We start from the raw sequence: 24,799 nt of genomic DNA on the forward strand, positions 1-24,799 counted from the left end.
AGGTGAGGACTCAAAAGCGCACTCGAAATGAGGTAGAGTTAGAAAATGCACTACCCAAGAGATGGTGGCTCAAAGGCGCACTCGAAATGAGGTAGGGTTAGAAAATGCACTACCCAAGAGATGGTGGCTCAAAGGCGCACTCGAAATGAGGTAGGGTTAGAAAATGCACTACCCAAGAGATGGTGGCTCAAAGGCGCACTCGAAATGAGGTAGGGTTAGAAAATGCACTACCCAAGAGATGGTGGCTCAAAGGCGCACTCGAAATGAGGTAGGGTTAGAAAATGCACTATCCAAAAGGTGATGATGAAACACCGATCTGACAATGTTAAAAATAATCCATTATGATCAATATGCATGTACACATACCTGAGAAATATAGGTCCCTATTTCTTCATGGTGTCTTTCTTCTCTCAAAAGTTGGAGTGTTGGCAGTAGACTTCAATGGCTTTTTCGCTCTAGCTTACTCGAGTCATCTCGTGTGATCTTGACCCCTAGGGAAAACTTGATATCATCATACTTCTTTATCCTCCGCCCTTTATCTCAAGAGTTGCTAATTTTGCCCAGCATTTTTCTTAGGAAGGGAATCCTAAAGCAAGCCCCATCATGTATTTTTTTATATATATATTGCCCCCTAGTTCGATCATGTCCCAAGTACTCAAATCAGGTTTGGGCATAAGGCTTTGTGAAGGAAGGTTTGACAAGGAGTTGTTTTCATGCAGAAATTTTTGGAATTTCAAAGCTATTCTAGACATAGAAATCATTTTGACATCGATTCAAAGCGAACTCATTCTAAAGAAATTCAAGTGATTCCTATTGAGAGGTTTTCAGAAGTGATGAAAACTTTTCTGTTTTGCTTTTGGTGAACAATGTGAAGTGACGCTTGGTTGGTCAAAATGGTTTAAATTTCAATTTGAGGGTTACAGAGAACTAATTTTCAAAGCATTTATTTTATTTACATGAATAATGATTTGGTTCGCATGAGAAAGCACTATCTACCGATCCAGATTGCTTGCCTTTGATCAGAAAGGGCTTGATTAGACATGTAATGTAGGCTTGGACTCTTGGTTATGAAGAAAATGTTATTCTTAGGCTCAAAAGGTGTTTAAGGGGTTTCAAGACTAAAAATCACTTGTGCTTGTTTCTTGACCTTTTGTCATTTGAATGTCTTTCCAAAATTGTCTATTGTGCCCCTTAGTGTTGGGCTTGGGCTCTTTCTCTTTGCTTTTGCTTTCTTCATATGGTTTTGAAAATCATCATATTGGTTTCTTTTTCTTTTTTTACTCAAAATTTTTGAATCATTTGGATATTTCTTCATGCCCCCTAGCTTTGTTTAGGTACCTTTGATGATTGAGAATTTTCTTTTATACCCCCTCTTGTTGCTTGGACACTTTCAATCATTAAGGTTTTTTCTATGTCATCGCACTTGCCCCCAGTGTGGGGTGTGATCCTAACCAAGGTTATTTTCTCAAGAAAAGCATTAGGCTCGAAAGGGGACTGCAAATGATATATCTTAGCCTCGTGAAAAGATTATCAAAAATAGCCTTTCTTCATTCCAAACTCATGCACTTAGGATGGGTAAGCTTTGTTTTCATGCAGTATGCAACGTGATTTCTTATTATTCATTCAAATAAAACTCAGCTTTTAGAGTGACTTCATGGTGTTCTCTTTTTTTAGGTTTTCTAGGTGTATGGTTACCTTTCTAAGGAATCACCTAAATTTCCATGATTCGTTTGTTTTGGACAAACATCAACATGATTTTTGTTTTTGTACTAAACTTTGAATTTTCAAAAATCCTTGTGAATATGTATGATCATGCATAGCTTTGGAAGAAAGGGGAAACACCCAAAGATTCTTGGTGTAATGGTTTCATGCTTAAAGGTTATGCTCAATGTGTTATTTACATGAAACAACAACAAAAATGAAGATATATTATAAGCACATGATCTTATTAATAATAAAGGCTCATTTGACAAGTCTTTTAAAATTTTGAGTCAAATTACCAACAAAAATTGGAACAAGTTGAAACAAAATCAAAAAGTTTTACAGGCATGATCAAACAAAGGTAGTTTTTTTTTTTTTTTTTTTTTTTGCAGAACAAAAATAGGCTTCATTATGCACCGGTGGTGCAATTCCCTTTCGGTCAACCTTCCCCCTAAAGCTTTTGCAGAAATATATGATTGTGTCGAGGCTCTTAACCACATTTGCCCCTAATTTCTTCAAGTTAAGTCGTTGTTAGGTTTTGAACAAAGATAAGAGGTCGATTGGAAGGAAACTTCCTTAGAGTTATTTTTCAGTATTTGCTCGAGTAAGCTAGAGGCGAGTCACATTTGTCTTCAGAAACTCCAACTCTTCTTAAAAATGGACGTTACGGCGAGCACACTCTTCATCTTTTGTGTTTTTTTCATTCAAAGTCGGGTGTTGTAGACTCGTAGGGGACCTACTTTTCATCCCGGTGCATGCATGACAAATGTATGAACATGTAATCTATATGATGAACTAGCCCTTCAAGGGGTGACAATATCATCGCAACTCTTGTATGATGGAACAAGAATCATGATTTTTTCCGAAACTCTACAATGAAAATTTTCTAAATGACGGCCATTGTGTCACCCACAAGTCTTGAGTTTAAGATACTTCAAGAAGGGTTTGTCGTGATGCAAATAATAATAGCACATACAACATAAAGATAGGTTATATTCATTATATGAACATAGGTAGGTTTTCTATTTGGTCTCAAAAGGGTCTTATATCTGCCTAGTGACGATCTTCGTAAAGACAATATAGGGATGTTGCAAGAAATGGTTAAGGCACGTATACCCACCATAACCAAGCAAGCACTCAAATATGAGTTGGGTGTTTCACGCATCTGAACCCTGACCAATAGTCTTAGGGCAAATCTCTAGTTCCCCACCTAACCTAAAAGCATGTGTGTGCTTTCAAAAATAAATATATGTGATGCATGAGACAATTCTATAAAATGCTTGGATAAAACAAAAATAAAAATTCAAAAACATAAACAAATCAAATACACAAAGCTTGGTCCAATATTGTCAGAAAAAATACCTTCCCCAGTGGAGTCGTCATTTTGTCTCTTGTCAAAACCACGCGGCATCGGCTGGCAATTTTTCTCGTTATGCATTGCTTGATTTTATTGTTGGGAGTCCCACCTAGTAATTTATTAAAGGCTAATAGGAAACCGGATGTACTGGTCTTGTCAAAGATTCGCAGGTAAGGAACTGGTTGTGGTTAGGGAAGGTATTAGCACCCCTAATGCACCCTACCTGAGGTAAGCTGCTTCGTGGCTTTGACGTGTTAAAGAAGTTTTAAAATTTTGTCTTTTCATTGGATATTAGAAGTATAACTTACCCGTATAAATTAATAATTCTGAACCGTAAGCAAATCAAAATATTAAATTCTTCTTTTGCCTTTGTGATTTTATCATAATATATATATATATATATATATATATATATATATATATATATATATATATATATAATAAAACAAATACAAAAACACACATTCACTTTTACTATATTTTTGTTTCTTTTTTTTTCTTTTCCTTTTTTTTTTCTTTGCTTCCACATTTACAAAATACAAATTACAAAAACTCAAAACTAAACAAATATTACATTAAGCAAATTGGAAATTACAAAATGACCCCAAAACAACCCGAAATAGTGTCAGGCCAACTTTTGGAGCTGCCGGAACAGTGGCGGCACGTTGTTCCACACGCCACTAGCGGCGCATGAATCTAGAGAATGGGTGGATCTAGAACGACTTCCTCCTTCCTTCCTTTCCTCATTGGCGGTGACCTACAAAACCAACCAAAAACACAACACAGGCAATCTATTGTAGTTAGTTTTTCAGATCTGTTTTTTTCTTTAACTCTACATTCGCGTTTGTTCTCTACCTTCTGCCTTTCTGTTTATTTCTCTTATGCCAATGGAGGATCTGCAGTTGTTGTCGTTTGTGGCTGTTGAGGCTATGGTGGCGATGGGATGGATGTCCGGTCAGGGGAGGAGCTGGAGGAGGCAGGCGTTGCTGCACGAGGAGCGGGTCGTTGCTGCTGGTTAAAGAAGGAAGGCAACTCTGGCGGAGGAGGAAGGGACAGCACCTGTGGGCACGTCACTAGAGAAGAGTTGTTGCTGGAGGCCGGTTTGTGGACGGCGTTGATGGCTGACGGTGTGGACGGCGCTGAGGTTGAAAAGAGAGAGGAAAGGGAGGGAAGGATTATTTGATTTTCAGCCAAAATAGAGGGAGGCCACGATTTTGTTTCTCTGTGGGGTGTGTGGCTGATGGAAGGATAGGAACTGTGGGTTTGTTGTCGGCTACTGTGGGGAAGAAGAAAATCAAAAGTGAGGGGATCTGTGTTATTGGCTGGAAAAGGAAAAGAAGATGAGGAACGGTGTGGAAACTGCTTATGCAGGGGAGATGCTAGAGAGCTGAAATGGCAGGGGTCCTTGGCTCCATTCTGAAAAATAGCCAAGGACCCCAGGGACGGCGGCTTTTTTTCTGTTGGTGAGGGGGGGTGGCTGGTTTATGTTGCTAGAAATAAGTTTAGGTTTAGGGTTTTTTCTATTTTTTTCAATTGTACAAAATTACCCCTCTTTTTGTGTGTTGAAGACCAATATTTATAGGCAAAAATGTTGCTAGGTTTCCAAACTTGGTCCCTCAACTTCTTTCTTTTTGTAAATTTGATTTTCCTTATTTTTTTTGTATTTTTTTGAAAATGAGCAATATCAACATCGACTTAATGATGAAAATCAATGATTTTAAAAAATGATGCGTGAAAAGTTGAACGTGTTCAAAAGACATTTGAAAATTTAAATTCTTTTTAGACGACGCTGAAAATGCTAAAAATGATGGAAATATATTTAAAACATTTTTTTTTTTTTGGATTTTTGATGTTTTTTTGCTATTTTTGGATTTTTCTGAAAATTTACCAAAACATGGGTCAAAAATTGAGTAGCAACAAATGGTATTAACAGTTTACTAATGATGATTTTACTGACATATTTTACCGACGGAATAAATCACATCGGTAATAATGTTGGTATGAATGACACGTTATCATATTTTTTAGCTTGGTTTTAATTATTTTTTTCCCATTGTAATAATTACCTTGGTATATACTGAGAGAATATTTTCGTGGGTAAAATTCATTGTAATTTACCAATGGAATATTTTTATCGGTATTTTCATTTGCATTTATTAATTTTCTGATTGTGTTTGGATACAAAAAAAAAAAAAAAAGGGACCTAGGTAGACTACTTTCTAAGGGTTAACTCAGTTGGATCTTTCCTAGGAGCCAGACATGCTGCTAAAGTCATGGTATAAGAGTGAACTGTATGTCTTCCCATGGTGTGATGACTGGTATGATTATATTAGACTACTGAAACTGATATATCAAAGATAGAAGAATAATTTATCATGATGGGTAATCTCAAGGGTCAAATTCCCAAGGCAAAGGCATTGCATATAAAAGCAGAAGATGAAATATAATAAACAAAAAAGGTGTGAGATTCAAATTACAATCAGAGCGGATTCCTAACTTCATAAAATTGCAACAATTTTTCAATAATAAATAGAAGCCCCCATAAATATGCAGCACAATTTATGACAACTCGTCAGGGTACTGGAACATGCAGAATGATGGGTTCTGAATGGTAAAACCCCCATCTATGAATAAATTATGCCCACTAACATTTCTAGCTTCATCACTTGCCAGATAAAGTGATGTGTTGGCTACATCTTCTACCTGAAGGGTCACACCCTTTAGGGTACCAAAAGCGTGCATCAAATTCTCAAGACCAATAACTTGGTTTGCTAATTTTAGACAGCATTTTGATTGCAAATGAGGTTCTTTCTTTCTTCAAGAAGAAAAAGGGTAAAGCTTATCTTTTCAAATTAGATTTTCATAAAGCCTTTGATTCAGTGTTATGGGAATATATTTATGAAATCATGGCTAGTATGGGCTTTGACAGTAGATGGCGAGGGTGGATTATGCAATGCATATCAACGGCAAAAATGTATGTGCTTGTCAATGGGTGTCCTACAAAGGAATTCTGCTTGGCAAAAAGCCTACGCCAAGGAGACTCTCTCTCTTTCCGTTTCTCTTCAACATTGCAGTCCAGGGTTTGAGTTGTATGTTGCAGCGTGGCTGTGATTTGGGATTGACTTTGGGTATAAACATTGGTAATACAGGGCTTGTCATATCTCACTTATAGTTTGCGGACGACACCCTTATGTTCAGTTCAGACTCTTTATATAGCATGCAAAACATTAAACATATCCTATTATGTTTTGAACTTGTCTCGGAGCTGAAGGTCAACTTCTATAAAAACAGTATTGTGGGTATGGGTGTAGCAGCTCATACATGTAACTTCACTACTCAGCTTCTAAGATGCAAGCAAGATCAGCTACCCCTCATGTATCTTGGTCTCCCTATCGGTGGAAACTTGGGCAGAGCTACGATGTGGAATCCTATTTTACGCAATATCAGTTGCCGATTGGCTTCGTGGAAAGGCAGATTCTTATGTATTAGGGGCCATTTGTGCTTGATTAAATCTGTGCTCAGTAATCTCCCCATCTACTACCTATCTATGTTCCTCATGCCTGCTATGGTAGCCTCTAAAATTGATCAGAAACTTCGATCCTTCCTCTGGTCTGGAAATGAGGAAAAGCACAAAATATGCAATGTCAGCTGGGCCACTATTACTCTATCAAAACATGCGGGTGGTCTTGGGGTTGGTTCCTTAAGGGACAAAAACACAGCTCTACTCTTTAAATGGTTATGGGGGTTTGGGTTGGAGGAATCAAGTATGTGGAAGGATGTGATCAAAAGCATCCATAACACCAATTGCTCTAAACTGCTGCTGCAAGCTCCTATTCCAGGAGCTGCAATTACATGACCCAGATTGTCAATCATTGTGTGAGAAATAATAGGTCAGGATATTGTGAATGAACAATCACTACTTCTTATCGGAAATGGAAAAAAAACTATGTTTTGGCTTGATTTCTGGCTCAATAACCTTTGTTTAGCAAAGCACTTCCCTAATTTTTTTTCCAATTATCTAATGACAAAGTTGCCAGCATTGATAAGATGGGAATGTGGGAAGGGTATGAATGGATTTGGGTTTTTTCCTGGATACAACCACTGCGGGGGCACTACATTGGCTTGCTTGATCAACTCTATGCAATCCTATGACAACACACATGGACAAAGATGGAGAGGATAGACTAATATGGAAGGACAATAATTCAGGAAGATTTTCAGTGAAATCTCTCTGTGGATTGTTAAGTCCAAAGCCTTCCACAAACAATGCCTTCTCGTTTGCTAGAATTTAGAAAGGTATTGTCCCTCCTAAGGTAGAGATCTTTCGCTGGATGGCTATCATTAACAGGATCAACACCCGATGTTTGTTGGTTCGAAGAGGTATTTTGGGTAGCTCAGAATCTAATTGCCCTATATGCCTAGTGGAGGAAGAGTCGATGGACCATATCCTGCTGCACTGCCATAAGCATTAGCTCATTTGGTCCAAAATCATTAAGTGGTGGGGTTTAGTTTGGTGTTGCCCAAAGAGCTTCTCAGATTTGTGGTCTCAATGGACTTCCATGGTGCATGGTCACTTTCAGATGAAGGCGTGGTTGATGTTGTTCTTCTTAGTGGCATGGTCTTTTTGGCTCCTTCGAAATGATCTGATTTTCCAACAAAAGACACCTGACTATGATTCAATATTCTTTCTTATTATCACCCATCTATGTCTATGGCTAAAAGCTATCCATTATGATTTCCCATACTCCCTTACAGATTTGATCAGATCGGCAGATGGCTTGCTTCGGTGGTCCAATGCTCACTCTTTCAGAATTAATAATATGTGGTTTCCTCCTATGATTAATAGCCTCAAATGGAACGTGGTGGCTCTTCTCTTAACAAGCCAGGCCCCTCTAGAATAGGTGGTGTGCTGTGAAATCACCATGGCTATCTTCTCGGTATGTTCTCTGTTCTAGTTGGGATTTTAGACTCTAATATTGAAGAGTTAGGGGCTATTGTCAAAGCCATTGAACTATCAACATCTAATTGTCTCCTCCGCCATCAACACCTTATCATAGAATCTGACTTTGTCAATGTTATTAGCTGGATGAATAAGCCTCACATCCGTCCTTGGAAGCATCATAATCTTTTCTCCTATGTTAATAGACTGAATGCATATTTTGGCTCAATCACCTTCTCCCATATCTTTCGTAAAAGTAATTGCATAGCAGATTGCATGGCTAAACAAGGAGTGCAGAGATCAAGTGAATTTGTTGCCTGGTTTTGACTCCACCATTAATATTGTGGCCTTGTTTTTGTGTCTTTTGCTATTATGGCTTTGAGTTTATTTCTGTTTTGTTTTGTAGAGAAATGCTTAGCTATGAGCTCATTTGGATGGATATTCTCTGGTTTTCTTTGCTTTTATTTATCTTAGACTGCGTTTTATCTTATTTATGGCCTTTTGCCATATTAAGATATTTTGCAGCTTTTGTACTAATCTTGTCAGACTTTGATGTTTAAATGATATACATATCTTCAAAAAAAAATTAATTTATCATGATGGGTAATCTCAAGGGTCAAATTCCCAAGGCGAAGGCATTGCATATAAAAGCAGAAGATGAAATATAATAAACAAAAAAGGTGTGAGATTCAAATTACAATTAGAGCGGATTCCCAGCTTCATGAAATTGCAACAATTTTTCAATAATAAATAGAAGCCCCCATAAATTTGCAGCACAATTTATGACGACTCTTCAGGGTACTGGAACATGCAGAATGATGGGTTCTGAATGGTAAAACCCCCATCTATGAATAAATTGTGCCCACTAACATATCTAGCTTCATCACTTGCCAGATAAAGTGCTGCGTTGGCTACATCTTCTGCCTGAAGGGTCACACCCTTTAGGGTACCCAAAGCGTGCATCAAATTCTCAAGGTGTTCATCATCGAGACCAATAACTTGTTTTGCTAAAGGGGTTGCAAGCGCATAAGGTGATAAACAGTTCACTCTGATGCCAAATTGCCCAAGCTCAACAGCAGCATTTTTGGTGAGTCCAAGAACAGCGTGCTTGGAGCAACAATATGCATGCGAGGCAGCAGCACCAACTTTTGAGCTAACACTGGCAGTTGAAATTATGATACCATTGCGTCTAGGGATCATGACACGGGCTGCGTGTTTGATGCCAAGAAAAACTCCCGTCACATTAGTCTGCAGAACACGTTCAAAATCAACCTTTTCATTGTCAATTATGCGTGCTTTGCTCTCATCAGCAATGCCAGCATTGTTGAACATTATGTCTAGCTTGCCATAAGTTGTGACAGCGGCGTTCACAGCATTTTTTACTTGGGCCTCATCAGTTACGTCACAGTGCACATAGGTAGAGTTTGATGGGCCTAGGGCTTTAGCAAGTGAACGACCCGATTCATCTTGGATGTCAGCAACGACCACTTTGGCACCGTGGTGGGCAAACACTTTAGCTGTGCATTCTCCGATGCCGCTGGCTCCTCCAGTGATTAAGGCTACTTTTCCTTGCAGCCTGCACGTCGAAGGAAATAAATGGCAAATTACCCAATCTGTTTTTATATAATGTATAATAGGGTGACTTGTCCAAAGGTCTTAGAGATCCATAAAAAGATAGCTCATATAAAAAATGATATTCTTGATGAAAAATAATCTTTAATTAAAAGCTAAACTCGATGACAAGTTTTTTCCAACTTGAAAGACTGAAAGACTAATGCAAGAACTTTTTAAGAAAAATAGATATTTTTTATTTTTTTTTCTATTTTTTATGATGATGTTTTTCTAGTTTTTTTTTTTTTGTCTATTTGAAGGAAATGTTTTTTCTAATTTATTAAATAGCTAGATCCATCGAAAAAAGAAATGGAATGACAAGGAAACAAGTTATGATGCTAGAACGTCACCTTGCACGTTGCTTAAGATTCTGCACTCGGAAGCTAATACTTCGCATGTAAATATTGAGTAATAATATATAAGAGCAAAACGAATTGAACGCAAGCTCAAGAACAAAGAAATTGTGCCTAAGATTGCATGGCATGATTATTATATGTGAATCATACGGAGAGACAAGTCGACAATGCTTGAAGAGATGAATCCTGTTACGTACCTTCTAGCAACTGAAGAGATGAATCCTGTTGTTGTCATTGTTTTACCGCCTTGAAGAGAGAAAGTAGAGATGTACTTGTAATCTCTAAGAAAATGAAAACAGAAAGATGAACGTGTAGCGACTGGCAAGGCATAAGACTTTGTCTATTAGTTTTGATTTTGTGACACGTGGATCAATTTGTTGAGATCCTTAGAAGTGGAATAGTGGGAGTATCTTCTTCCTATATATATATATATATATATATATATATATATATATATATATATATCTTATGGTACATTTGATTTTGCTACTTTCCTTCATGGTCTAATAATTTAAGGGTTAATTTGGATCTCTATAAATAAATATCTACATTCGACCAACAGGCTAGAGCCTAGATCGTGATTTGATCAATTAATTTGAAACCTGATCTACCTAAACCAAATGCCCTGCCTAACTCTGTTAGGCTAAGTATGAAACAATAAATTGGGGAGGGGGGGGGGTGTATTGTAATATTGAATCAATACACGCTAACCACAAACTAAAATAAAAAAAAAATCAAAAGTTATTAAAAAACCAGTGCCACGTAAAAAGAAATTATCTATCCTTTCCCTTCCCTTCCCTTCCTTTCTTATCAATTTAGACTTCGTACGGCTCGAGTGGGATGAAGAACAAATAAAAAACATGAATCTTTGGTGAGGAATCAGGAAATAAATAAATAAATAAAAATGAATGAGGAACCAAGTTAAGAAAATAGTTGGCACGTCCAAATCACTCGTCAATCAGCATGTAAGCAAGCCACCATGTTTGGGCGGCACATACAGCTTCCTTCAGGACCCTAGACGACCTTTCTTTGTTGTCATCGAAATCATCATGTCATCCTCTTCATCCCATGGCAGCGCGTGTCTCTAGTGAAGAAATGATGTAGTTCTCGCATCCGATTTTCTTTATACTCTTCTGTTCTCTCTTTCCTCGATGTATTAATTGTGGGGGGGGGGGGGAATTGTGGTCGTCCAAATTAAGTGATGCACGAAACGAGTCATGCATATATGGTGCATACCTCCCTAGAATTAGTTTTTGTGTGGCTAGTCTATATATTAAAATAATAAAACCCTCCAGAATTTTATAAGTAATGTGAGAATAATACCACGTTTTCTTTTTCTTTTTTCTATTGAGGACTCTGCGGAGCTATATATATATATGAAACAATCTATGTACAAAAGCCTTCAAGTAAAGACGCAGAGCAAAAGTCAAGCTTTTTATCTTCTTTCCCTAGGTACCTCCAGCTCCATATATTTACTAAAATGACAGGTACCAGTTTGGTTGCATCACAGAAAAGGTAATCAAAATGAACTTCCTTTAATCTTGCACTCTGTATAGTTTCTTCCTGTTTGAACTTGGAAATATTCCCAATTAACTCTGATTCGCCTTGAATTCATTATGCTTGTAACATTGCAAGATTATAACGTGTACTAATTTTATCAGTTTGGGTTCCCTCCAAAAGCTCCAACTAAATATTTGATCACTGGCACCATTTCACAGTGGATAACGTACAGCATTTGCGTTTAGATGTTTGTTTTCACATTTCAGCTTGTCTTTAATTAACGACAGTACTATTTCAGGTTAGCAGGCAAGGTGTCAATCATAACCGGCGGCGCAAGCGGCATAGGAGCAAGTGCAGGGCAACTTTTCCATGAAAATGGTGCTAAGGTCGTTCTTGCCGATATCCAAGACAACCTAGGCCAAGCCCTAGCTCAAAAACTTGGTGAAGATGTTTGCTACATCCACTGTGATGTTTCAAACGAAGATGAAGTTAGCAATCTTGTTGACGCCACCGTTAAAAAGTATGGTAAGCTTGATATAATGTATAACAATGCAGGCATCCTGGATCGTTCTTCAGGAAGCATTTTGGACACCCCGAAATCAGATCTAGACCGCCTAATTGGTGTGAACCTGGTAGGTTGTTTCCTTGGAGCCAAACATGCAGCTAGGGTCATGGTAACCCAAGGTCAGGGTTGCATTTTATTCACCGCCAGTGCTTGTACAGCTATTGGTGGACTTGCAACTCCCGCTTATGCAGTGACCAAACATGGTATCGTGGGGTTAGCGCAAAACTTAGCGGCTGAGTTAGGGCAGCATGGTATAAGAGTAAATTGTGTTTCGCCATTTGGAGTAGCAACCCCCATGTCTGAGAGATTTTCGGCAGATACTGCACCAATGATAGAAGAATTACTGGGACAAATGGGTAATCTAAAGGGGAAGATGCCCAAGGTGGAAGACATGGCAAGGGCTGCACTATACTTGGCTAGTGATGAAGCAAATTATGTGAGTGGGCTCAATCTTGTTGTGGATGGTGGGTTCAGTGTTGTTAATCCTACAATGATGAAAGCTTCCTCCCCTTCTACACCATTATAAGCTGATCTCGTTGATGTGCTTCTTTCCTGGGGTTTCAAAAAATTAGCAGAATTCTCAACGTATTTGTGCCATAAGATATATATATATATATATATATATATATTTGATTTTGATTTTGCTACTTTCCTTCATGGTCTAATAACTTAAGGGTTAATTTGGATCCAGTTATGCATGGATTTGAATTAGGTGAAATAAATAAAATCATAAAGAGTTAAAGTTGTTTATATTTTTATGACGATTCATATTTTTTTTTTTCATTTAAAAACTTGACAGGTGATGTTCAAAATCCCATCATTAATTATTAATTTTAAATTCCATGATTTGGACTAAATGAAAAAAAAAAAGGTAATGAGTTAAGTTGTTTCCATGTTTATCCTAAACTACTTAGATAATGAGTTAAATTGTTACCTAACTTGTTTATCCTAAACTAATTAGATAATGAGTTAAATTATATTGATTTAATTTGAATTCAATGATTTAAATAACGTATCAAAACATTACAAGAAAAAAAAATATAAAGTAGTAGTTTGGTTATTATCTTGGATATAATGAATAAAAATAATGAAGACACCAATGTGTTTGAAGAAATAAAAATATAAAAATAAATATATTTATACTATAATTTTATTGTAAATTTGTGTACCTCTAAAACAAGAAGTACAAAGAAGATATGTCTTTAAAAATAATATTTTTTATTTTTAAAATATCCTCATAAAAACTCTTAATTTCAAAATTTTCTACTAATATATGTAATGATAAAAATAGTTATTATCATAATTTTAGAACTCAACTTGGTGTCAATTCAGGGTAAACCTCGACCACAAGTTGACCCAAGTTAACATATAAAAAAATAGTTATTATCAAAGTTTTAAAATCCAACACAAGGGTTAACCCATGACAGGATCTAGCTCACAAGTGGAGTTGATCATTGACCTTGATTAATGTAAAAATAAAAATAATTATTATCATAATTTTAAAATCTAGCTTTAAAATCGACCCGGGGCAAAGCCTGAGTAACGGTCGAGTGGGTCAACCCAGGTTGATTTTCTTCAACACAAGGATAAAAGTAGTTATTATCATAGTTTTAAAATTCAACTCGAGGGCCGACCCAACGCAATGCTCGGGTCCCTAGTCAAGAGGATCAACTTGCGTTGAACTGAGTTAATGTATGAATCAAAGTAGTTATTATTAAAATTTTAAAACATTTCATTTATAGTTTTGCACAATCCTCCTTCATCTTAAGTCTGCTATGCAACTTACCAATTTCAGCATAACAATAAAGCAATCCATGTGACTATGTTTAACCAATTTCAGCATTTTGCTTGAACCCGACTCGAGTTTTTGCTAGCGTTCAATTTGTTAATTGTCTAAAATAGGTTCAGCACTAAACTAAAATGAGAACAACTGTAATTTGGACATGAACTTACAGAGTGCTTTATAAGCAATAAAGTGTAAATTCAATGAATACACAAACTTTCATGGCAAATATATATGGTTAAGACGTGTGGCTAGATCATGCATGTTTGGTATGATTTAGCTTTGGATTCCTACACACTTTTAAGGAGGAGGTTTATAAACTTTATGGGCTGCTTGTTTTGTAGGAAACTCTAATCTGACAATGAGATTGTTAAGTCACAACTACCATGTAGCCAACAATTCCTGTTTGAGGAGAAATTTCATTTTCCCTACACTTTTAAGTGTTTGTTCTCCTTAATTATTGCAGTTAATGTTTTTTTATTTTTATTTTTTTAAGTTAGCCAGCTGTTTGAAGGCCCTTTTACCTTAGGGAATGAAGGTAGTATAGAGATGACTACCCGCAAAGATTTAAAAAAAAAAAAAAAACCCTAAGATTTAAAGATACGCAATCTTGAAAAGCCAGAAAACTATTTTGTGGCCTCTCCTCTCCATTTCCTTTTCCCTTAAAAAAAATAATAAAAAAAAACGTTTCCTTTTAAACTCTAGATCGATCGGACTATCATCTTGCATGTCACAGGAAGCAGACGACAAGTTCTTTATTGATTTTTTTCTAGTTTTCTTTTATATCAATAATAGTTTTTTTTCATATTTTTATTTATTTTCTATTATTAGGGGCATGATTTTTTTCAATTATTTATAGATATGGTACTTTTTTAAAATAAAAGTTTTGTATCTCCAATCTAGGAAATTATCATTTTGAAAGGAAAAAAAAAAGATTAAAAGGAACTGAAATCCATTAATAATGTCTCGTCGTTAAAATCTTTTGCCAATAGGTCTTGATAATGTGATTCATTTCTCGTTAATTTATAATGACAAGATAATAACCTGTATGATTTGGGGGGGGGGGGGGAACAACTAGATGCTCTCAAAATCAATATGATTCACCAAAGTTTTGAAAGGGTTTGTATTTATTTTTTTTATAAAGGGAATTATTCATTTTGTATCAATTTAATATTAATAAATTTTCTATTTTCCAAACAAAATTTTAAGGATATGTGATGCAGAACAAAGTGAAAATTGAAAAAAAGTAAAGAGAAAAAAAAGTTGAAAAAAAAAATGAACTTAACGAGATAGGAAAAAAAAAATTGAAAAAGAAAGGAGAAAATCGGTTAAGGAAAATTAAAAGTATGTAACTTTTTATCAATTTATCATAAATTGATTATAATGTTAAAAATTACAAACAAATAGTAAATCTCTAATCAAAATCAAATATGAGCTTATAACCTACTAAATAATAAAAGTTCAATAAACAAATATAAATTAAAGTCCAATAATAAAATTAAATAAAATATAATAATGCAGGCTTAAATGTGTTCAATCTCACAACCAAAGAGCTACATGTTGGGCTATCTTACATCGTCTCCATTCATACACATGTTCAATCTATGATGTGGATCTAGTGCCTGCACCGACTCTTCTGGAGTTGGAGAAACTCGATCACATTGAGTGTAGTTCAAAACGACTCAGATAATACTTTTAAATTTTAGAATCAAGCTATTGTGATATCTATATAGTAATCAAAGTACATATCAAATTTTGTTATCTTGCCCATGAACTAAGATTCTTTGAATCTCATCATTCTTGGTAAAAATAATTTGTGTATCCAAAATAAAATTAATATGTTCCTCTTATGTCAAGGATAAAGGTAATGGGGTAGCAATCTTAAAAGGATCATTAGGGATAGATTTTTGCCACTTATATGCAGCAAGGTTATGTATGTTAAAAATAGAGTTAATATTAAAGTTTGGTGGCAAGTTAATGACTTAAGTATTTGACTCAATTATTTATGACACTTTGAGGTCTGGTATTACTCACGTACAAACTTTGATTGGTTTACAAATGACACCATTTAGGTCTAATATGTATCATTTAATAATTTTAAACAGTAAATGCATCATGATACTTGTGTTAATCAACTAAAGTTTTTATTTTTTATTACTTGCTTGAATTAGTTTTATGATCTCAACATGAATATTATGAACTCTACATGCAAAAGACTCAGTTTACTCAAACATCCTAATGTGAAGAGATATGAAAAATAGATATACAGGGTTCTTAGGGTTTTGAGTATAAATACTATATGACCAAAGGTGTGGAGTGGAATAAACATTATTTGAAACTTTAATAGATATAGTTTGAACACAAACTAATATATTAGGATCATTTTCATCTTCCTCGTCATGTGTAAATGGTAAAGGATTGGGGAGCTCAACATGCCACTCAAAATCTATTACATTATTGATATCAAACACTTGAGATAAGGAATTATGCTACTCAAGAGAACAAATATCTATAAAAACAATTTAACATTACACTTACCTCTTCAAGCAATTCCATTAGAGAGTTTCATGGATCTTCCTCTACAACTAAAGTAGACATAATATACTCTTATTAAACTTCTTATCATACTTAGATGGACTTCATGTCTTAAGTTCTTCTTATTGTACATCATTTTTCATCTAGTCACTAAAACTCTTGGGATTAAGTTCATATAATTTATCATTATAGTCTTTTCTTTACCTATATTCTTATGTTCTTAGGTGACTAAAGGTTTAATGGTACAATTTATATTGATATAACTAAAACCTTTATATTTAACATACTAAACCCTTAAACCCATCATACGCACTTCATTAAGAACATTTTCCCTTGTCTTCCATAGGGAATTGGGCGCTACTAAGATTGGGTCTATGGGGTGAAGAACCTAACAAAGAACCATTATTCCCAAACTAAGACCCAGCAGGGGTACTTCGAGGATCTTGACATTTCATCCACTAACTTTTTATAACCAATTCATAATCTTGCATTATAGTATAGGCTTGGTCAAGAGTTAAGAAAACCTAGGAACATGAGAACATCACCTATCTCATAAGATCATCATTCAAGACCTAGTCAAAGTTGTGGCCTCATCCTTTTTAATAGCTCATTTCATCTTATTCTTATCAAATTATGTTAGATATTCGTTAACAAACTTGTTTCCTTATCTAAGATTGTTCCATTGATCTAAAAGTTTATTTCTATAAGATTAGGGTAAGTACTTATCTTATAATAATTATTTCATTTCAATATAATCAACAATAGAAAGATTACCTTTCATCTCCAAACAATCCTCAATATTTTTCCAGTAAAAATGAGCTTCACCAATGAGGTTTATTTTAACAAATTTAACTCTTCTATTATCTGACAAGTTAAACCAATAAAGCAAATAATCCATGTCATGAATCCATCTCTTGAAAATCCAAAAGTCATGACTATTATCAAAAGTAAAGGCATTTATTTTGTTAGATCTTGTGACTCGCTCATCAAGGTTCTTATGGTTGGAGTGACCTATATGGTAGTTATATTAGTGGTGTTTATAGTAAACTTCTCTATAATGATTATTTTTTGTAATTTTACTAGTCTTAGGGTGCCCTATTTGAGAAATCTCTTATCGTTCAACTCTCTTAGACAAGTTAGTCATCTAGGTTTTTATAAGTTGTATTTCCTTTTGATTGGCTCTAAAGGTATCACTAAGGGTTAGGTGATTATAGACTCAAGATTAGATATTCGATGACCATGACACAAATGCATACAATATTGGGTTATAGATGAAATTGAGAGCACAAATGATCTAGCAAGTAAAAACATGACATAAAAATAAAGCTAATTTTATTTTTTTAATATGGATATTAATCAAGACCAAAATATAAAAAAAAAAAAAAAAACATTATAAGCATGCAATGTTAAACCCTTAAATGTAAATTGTTAATAAAAATAAAAGTCATAACTTTTTACTAATTTAGTAAGCTTGGCAATTAAAAAATGATTAGCTATTAAATATCAATGACAAAGTGGGTTGATAAGTAAAAATATAAAAATAAAATGCAAGATGAAGTTTTTATTTTTATTTTCTAGGCACAAAAATATTATTAATGACAACTTTGAATAATAAGTGTAAAATCAAAGAAGTAAAATTCAATGGATCAAGAGGTTGAGTGATTTATCAACCAAGATATTTAACGATGGTGATATATCACCTGGATCACATGTAGGTAGTGTCTCTAATGTGGAACAAAAAAAATTATTTAATATATTCATGGTGTCCCCACCAATATGTTTAATAACTCAAAATTTAAAGATTAAAACTACAAAGATAAAATGGTATTTTAATCTCAAACCATTCATATAACACTCCATTTGGCACACTTAAGCTTACACCAATCAGACATCGTATTTCGTGCCATATTTCACTAAATTCAATAGGAAACAACAATTTTCTTCTTATATTTCCCATGCAAAACTAGCTTAAATGAAGGGCTGCTTGGGCAATGGCATAGGCCTCCACTTAACAAAAAGCTCTAAGAATAAGGTATATTTGACAATCAAGTTTTATGAAATGAAGATTGCCCCCATTTAATAAAATATTTCTAAGTATGAAATAAAGATTGTTTAAGCCCTACTTGTCAAATATACATAAAAAAATTTAATATATATATATATATATTTCTCAAATATTTTAAAATACCTCATTTATAGTTTTGCTCATAACCCTTATTCATCTTAATCTAGCTATGTTCCCATAGGGTTCTTTAGCTTTCTCCCAATGTTAATGTTTCTTTATCAACAATCTTTGGCTATGAAGTCTAATCCTGAATTAGACCTTTAGTTCATGACTTTTAAGTTATTATCATTTGTAAGAGAGTCTAAGTTCTTTAAGTAGGTGAAGGGAGTCATGAAAAGAATCCATCAATTTCTGAAGTTAGCATTTAAAGAGTACATAACAAGTGAAGTCATCAGGTCTGAGCTTGACTTGCTTGGAATCGACTATAAATGGCCCGTAGCCAGGACCAGAGTGGTAGCTACCATTGGTTCTGGTCAAAAACCAGTTTTTGGTCTTTGAGCTAACATGGATGCCTTTTTTTCTTCTCTCTCAAAATTCCATGGTCCCATCACGCTTCAATACATGGATTTTTTTTTTTTGAAAAATGACATAGTTTGGTAAAACTTTTAGGAGAACAACATAGGCTGTTAAAGTATTTGGGAAACAATATGGTTTGAACACAACAGTGTTTTTCAATATTGATTATGTATACAATTGTTATTGAGAATAGTAGTTAAACATAATTGTGTTTTCTAATATCAATTCTATACATAATCGCTATTGACAATAGCGGTTATGTAATAGTATTTCATTTTTTTATAAAATAATTAACCTTATCAAAAGTTAACTCAAATTTGTTTTTGAAGATCCAATAGATATTAAAAAAAAAAAAAGATTCAAGATCTAATAATTAAAAAGATTAGGTGATGTGGTAGGACAGAAAAATATGGGAAGAAAAAATGGTTCATTAGAGACACATCGAGGATCTGTTTTTGACACACATAGTGTCTTTAGAAAGATCTTAACGAGATGATTCTAACTACATCTTGGAAAACCAATAAATGAGGTTGCAATTAACCTTAAATTAACACCGAACAAAACCCCTAACAATTAACAACCATGTTCAGTGGTCTTTTCATCGAGATCTTTTTAAAGGTACTGGGTATGTCGGAAAAAAAAAGCTTTAGTGTGTCCCTGGTGACTCATTTTGTTTCTTGGCCATTAGATTTTGAATTTTATTTTTTGGCCATTGGATCTTCATAAAAATTTGGATTGACTTTTATAGCTGTTAATTAATTTGATTAAGAAATGACTTTTCAAACAACCGCTAATCTTAGTAGTGGTTGTGTACAACCACTATTTTTAAAATAATTATATTCAAACTGTATTATTTTTCAAATACTTTTTAACATATGTTAATTTTTCAAAACTTTCATTAAACTTAATTAGAATTCCTTAATACATACAAAAGGCATATAATTAGTATGTAATCAAACGCAAACACAAAACATATACAACAGATCTTATCTAAATAGGGCCACCATTAAGGACCAGTGATGGACTACTATATATAGTTTATACTTGAATATATCAACTGTTTTGACTCTTGAAGTTATTATTGACTTTCTCATTTCCTTGAAATTGGCATCAACAATTTAAAGGAACAAGAAGAGTGGGAATACAAGAGCAAAATTGATGGGAAGATGGATTATTGCGGTCATTATTATCATATAGCAATGTTGTTTGGAGCAGCTAAATTAACTTATTCCAGAAAAGACAAACTGAAGGTAAGCTCCAAACCCTCCAACATATTATTATTAAAAAAACTGAAAAGAATCTAATTCAATTTTTTGTGCCTTTATATTGGTACTAAATTATAGTATTTACTTCATGAATGAAACTATAAAGCTTGTTTTCCAGCCTACAGAAGAAGGTTATGTCAGTGTTGACCATATGTTTCAAGATCAAGATGGTTGTCTTGATGACATCAATGCCATCTTAAGCTTACATGTTATGCCATTAATACCGACCAGTGTTATTGCTTCAAAACTAGGTCCAATGCTTGCTCGTATAAGGCTTTTTAGGCTAAAATTGAAGAAATAGGTGAACACGCTTCACTCCTGAATTTGGCTATAGACCCAATTCTTATGGCATCATCTGCAGTCATTTACCTCCCACAGATTGTATCTCAAGAGATAGATTCTCATAAAGATGCAGTAATTGTTCTTCACTTTCACTAAAATATTCTTCAATTAATCTCCCAATATAAATGAAATGATGCTTAGTGTTCATGATTATTGAAGACATAGTCTATAGTAGTAAAATGCCTATAAAGTTGGCCATAATTGTCGAGTGGATTGGTTCACATTCAAACTGACTGTATCATTTGATACACCAACTTCAAACATAATTTTTTGTCTCTGCCTTTAATTTTTTTATGATATGTAATCAGATTTGTTAGAGGTAGATTGATTACACATGACATTATTATATTAATGAAATACATATTTATTATAAATAAAGGCTTAATTTATCTTTAATATTCATATAATATTAGATTAATAATTCTGAAGTAAAGATAAAGTCCATAAGACAAAAATGCTTTGTAAGGAAATTATAAAGTTGTTATAATTATGGGATTTTTATTGTATCAAAATATTGTTCCTAAAATATTCTTGATTGATACTCTCTTATATACTGGAAATTCATTAGAACTGTAAAGACTAATTATGTTGTTTCCTTTATGAAATGAAGTAGTTGTTCTTATAAGATGAGGTATAAATGATACCTAGAACTAATATATAGGTGTTTTTATCATTAGACATGTACACTGAACTGATCCTCGCATGATAATTTCATATGAAGAGATTACATATCTATGTAAAGGCTCATGTGATAGTTGTATAAGTGATCTTTAGACTTGATATCACTAAGTTATGTTATATAGAGAATATTATGCTTTGATCATGTTACATTTTATCTTAATAGAGATAACAAAAGGACAGACATTGAGTATAGCATGAATTATATAAAGGTAATTAAGTGATTAAGAGATTATTCATTACCCTAGGTAAATTAAGAAAAATATTTTATCTGTTGTCAAATAGTATTGATTGAAAAATAATTGGTCAAGGTGAAATGAAATTTTAAAAAAGTTTCAAATCTTATTCAAACAGTCAATAACTATATTATGTAGAGAACACATATGATTTAACATGACAAAATATTTAAATAGTAAGGTATGCCTCTTATTTTTTGATGATTGTTTGTTAGATAGAAAAACTATATAAGTCACATAATAGAGAGCTAGTATTCTAGGCATAACAATTCCTTTCTCCTAAATAAGAATTTAGAAGATTTTTCAATGGTGGTTCATGTGGATTACTACTGGAGGCCAAGCAAATGAACGGCTTGTGGTTTACGATTTACGACAACTCTGCCTTTAAAAAATCATTTAAAGCTAAAGAATATCAAATTTTCAGGTAATAAATTCATAAACAACTCTAAATATGTCTAATTGTTTCCTAAATAAGTTTATGGTTGCACTTGAGGTCTTGGCCCAACAGTTGAAGGGACTTGTTCCCTTCCTCTGCATCCTGGGTTCAAACCTCACCGTGCACACCTGTCATCTCCGCGGTGCCTTACATGTTCACTGGGTTTGCAGGATGTTCAGTGAGCCATGAGATTAGTTATAGTGCGTGCAAGTTGGCCCGAACACCCATATAAATAAAAAAAAAAAAGATTTATGGTTGATGAAGCAGTGTATAAGCATTGAAAGAAGGTTGGAGAGGCCTTACTTGGGAAACCCAACTATTCCCAATAAACATGGGGTCAGAGGATTTCAGCTTCTTCTCGAGAAGGATGCCTGCTGCACTCTTTTTAATTGGGACAGTGAACGAGACTCTGAAATCACATAATCCACTTCACTCTCCTTACTTATTTATTGATGAGGAGGCTCTTCCAATAGGCACAGCTTTTAATGCTGCTGCTGCTGCTGCTGCTGTACCTGGACAGCCATGTAGTGGAGAGTGCTCATTGTGATCACGAACCTCCCTCAGCTTTTGAATTTTGAAAAGCAAGTTTAGCCTAAAACAATTCAGCAGATGCGCAGTTGATAATATGCAAGACTGGAATCCGTTGCTGCAGTGTTTTTAGGACTTCTTCAATATTCTCGTTAATGTAAGCTGCATGGGATAAAAGAAAGCACCCGCGACAACTTTTTCCTCCTTTTAAACTCCCGATATTTTATTATATTTTGATCCCTAATATTCCAATTGAACAAATTTTTATTGTCAAACATCTTTTTCAAAATTGTTTTATTATGAGATGAATAGCAGCAATGAATCAGATGAATAATTGCCTTTGCAGGTTAGTATGCATTATAAATAAAGGAAAAGAAACAATGAGTGTACCAAGAAAGTTTATTAAGCATATACATTATAAATAAAGGAAAAAACATAATGTATATGCTTAATAAAAAAAATAAAAAATACATGAACCGGTAAATAAAAAAAAAAGTGTACTCTAATTAAAGACCATAGCAAGAAGTTGATTAAATATCTACAATTGCAAATATTTTACTTCATATATTTTTTTTCATCCGTTTTCTTTTATTAATTCATTTTAGAGGTTAATTCTGGTGGCTATTACAAATGATTTTATCTTTTTGTAAATGTATCATGTATATACAACTTATTTACCTAATAAATTTCAATAATCTATCTGAAATATTATAAAATTATAGAAACAATTCAAAAAAATAATTAGTACTTTTAAGAAAAATTAAACTAAACAATTTAAAAATTTAGAGAGAAGGTTTTAATTAAATTCTTTTGAAAAAAATAAGGAAAAGTAAACGTAAGGAGTAAAAGATATATGTAAATGCAAATATTTACTTTGATAATTCTTTTTATTTAATATGTTTTCTTTTATATATATTAGAGGTTAGTTCTGGTAGTAATTTTTATTTTTTATAAATATATCATGCAAATACAACTTATTTATCTAGAATTTAAAAGAAAAAATCTAATGATAAATTATAATAATCTCTTTTAAGTATTATGAAATTATAGAAACAATTCAACAGATTAATTACTATATAAAAAATAAATTTATACTAAACAATTTAAAAGATGAAAGATAGGGTATTAATTAAGATTTAAATTAATGAAAGTACGAAAGAAAAGGTTCAAGTACTGCAGGGTCAGACAAGTCAAGTCCATACATCTGACTTTGTTTTTTAATATATAAAAAATTAGACAATGAGCTGTCTACTCTAGTTTCTTTAATGGACGACGCGTTGTCTGTTAGAGCATTTTTCAGTTTTTGATGACCAAAAAATAAAGGTATGAGTTTTCATATTCTAAAATCTCATTTTTCAACTTGCTTTCACCTAATCACCTCATAGACATCCTAAAAACTGCAATAAAAAAATATTTCAATCCTAAAAACCCATTTAACTAGTCTAAATACATAGAATCAAACAAAATTAAAATAAAATTTATAGAATTCGATTTTTTTTTTTTTTTTTTTGCATGTTTAAAGAACAAAACCATCATCATTGAACTGCTTTATTTAATACAAACTCTTTGACACCAAATTAGGCTTTATATGGTTTGATGAACACTTTCTCTCTCCTCTAACCATCCAAGGATTAAAGCATGATAAAAAAAAAAAAAAAATTTGTATCAAAACTTAAAATAACAAGGAAAAAAAGATGAATACTTTAAAACTTCAAGGAGAAATTTGAACTTTTCACACATTTTGGATTGTGAAAATTAAAAGGGTATGTTTTTCTTTTTTATGTTAATTTTAATCTTTTTTTTTTTAATATTTCTAGTCATAACATAAACTTCTATTTTGTAATATTAATAATTTAACATCAGAATGTTTATTAACATGTTAGATACACGAGAGTATGCAAATAGAAATACATTCCAACATATAAAACCATGCTAATAAAGTTTGAAATGATGAAATTAAAAAAAAATAAAACTTAATACTAACATGTCAAATACACGATAGCATGCAAATAAAAACAGATCTCAACATATAAAACAATGCCATCATAATTTAATAGGATTAAATTAAAAAAATAATAATAATCAAAATGCGAATAATGAAAAAATTCGAAGACCAAAAAGAAAGAAACTGATAGTGAAAACAGTAAAATATGAGTATGGAAATAGCCATAAAAAATTATGGAGTGACTCAAACATAAAAAATTATTCATAATGGATAACAATTTTTAAATGACATATAAAATTAAGGACAAGTTCCTTTGAACTTAAAGAAACTGAAGCAATAATTTTTTTTAGAAAAACAAATATTTTCTTTAGTTAATTTGATGTTTTTCAATTTTTATTTTTCTATTCTATATTATTTTGCTTTGATAGTTTTTTATTTGAA

At 33.3% G+C, this 24,799-nt stretch overlaps 2 protein-coding genes and 1 pseudogene across 2 annotated transcripts; 2 read left to right on the forward strand and 1 right to left on the reverse strand.

Moving 5' to 3' along the window:
- Positions 1 to 8,777: 8,777 nt before the first annotated feature.
- LOC118030860 (secoisolariciresinol dehydrogenase) lies at positions 8,778 to 10,199 on the reverse strand. Its single transcript, XM_035035161.1, has 2 exons — positions 10,162 to 10,199; positions 8,778 to 9,573 (listed from the first exon to the last, which is right to left on the reverse strand). The coding sequence occupies exons 1-2, from the start codon at positions 10,197 to 10,199 to the stop codon at positions 8,778 to 8,780; spliced, it is 834 nt and encodes a 277-aa protein (XP_034891052.1).
- A 1,112-nt stretch (positions 10,200 to 11,311) lies between these two features.
- On the forward strand, positions 11,312 to 12,602 carry LOC118030698 ((21S)-21-acetoxyl-apo-melianone synthase SDR). Its single transcript, XM_035034913.2, has 2 exons — positions 11,312 to 11,479; positions 11,763 to 12,602. The coding sequence occupies exons 1-2, from the start codon at positions 11,445 to 11,447 to the stop codon at positions 12,553 to 12,555; spliced, it is 828 nt and encodes a 275-aa protein (XP_034890804.1). The 5' UTR covers positions 11,312 to 11,444; the 3' UTR covers positions 12,556 to 12,602.
- Positions 12,603 to 18,032: 5,430 nt separating this feature from the next.
- LOC118030861 (IAA-amino acid hydrolase ILR1-like) lies at positions 18,033 to 20,631 on the forward strand (annotated as a pseudogene).
- The last annotated feature ends 4,168 nt before the right edge of the window (positions 20,632 to 24,799 follow it).

The sequence above is a fragment of the Populus alba genome, chromosome 6 (genome assembly GCF_005239225.2).
Source record: "Populus alba chromosome 6, ASM523922v2, whole genome shotgun sequence".
Classification (NCBI taxonomy): domain Eukaryota; kingdom Viridiplantae; phylum Streptophyta; class Magnoliopsida; order Malpighiales; family Salicaceae; genus Populus; species Populus alba.

Coding starts and splice junctions, on each gene's coding strand:
- LOC118030860 (XM_035035161.1), bottom strand. CDS start 10,199: ATGACAACAACAGGATTCATCTCTTCAGTTGCTAGAAG. Junction 9,574..10,161: donor ATCTCTTCAGTTGCTAGAAG/GTACGTAACAGG, acceptor TTCGACGTGCAG/GCTGCAAGGAAAAGTAGCCT.
- LOC118030698 (XM_035034913.2), top strand. CDS start 11,445: ATGACAGGTACCAGTTTGGTTGCATCACAGAAAAG. Junction 11,480..11,762: donor TTGGTTGCATCACAGAAAAG/GTAATCAAAATG, acceptor GTACTATTTCAG/GTTAGCAGGCAAGGTGTCAA.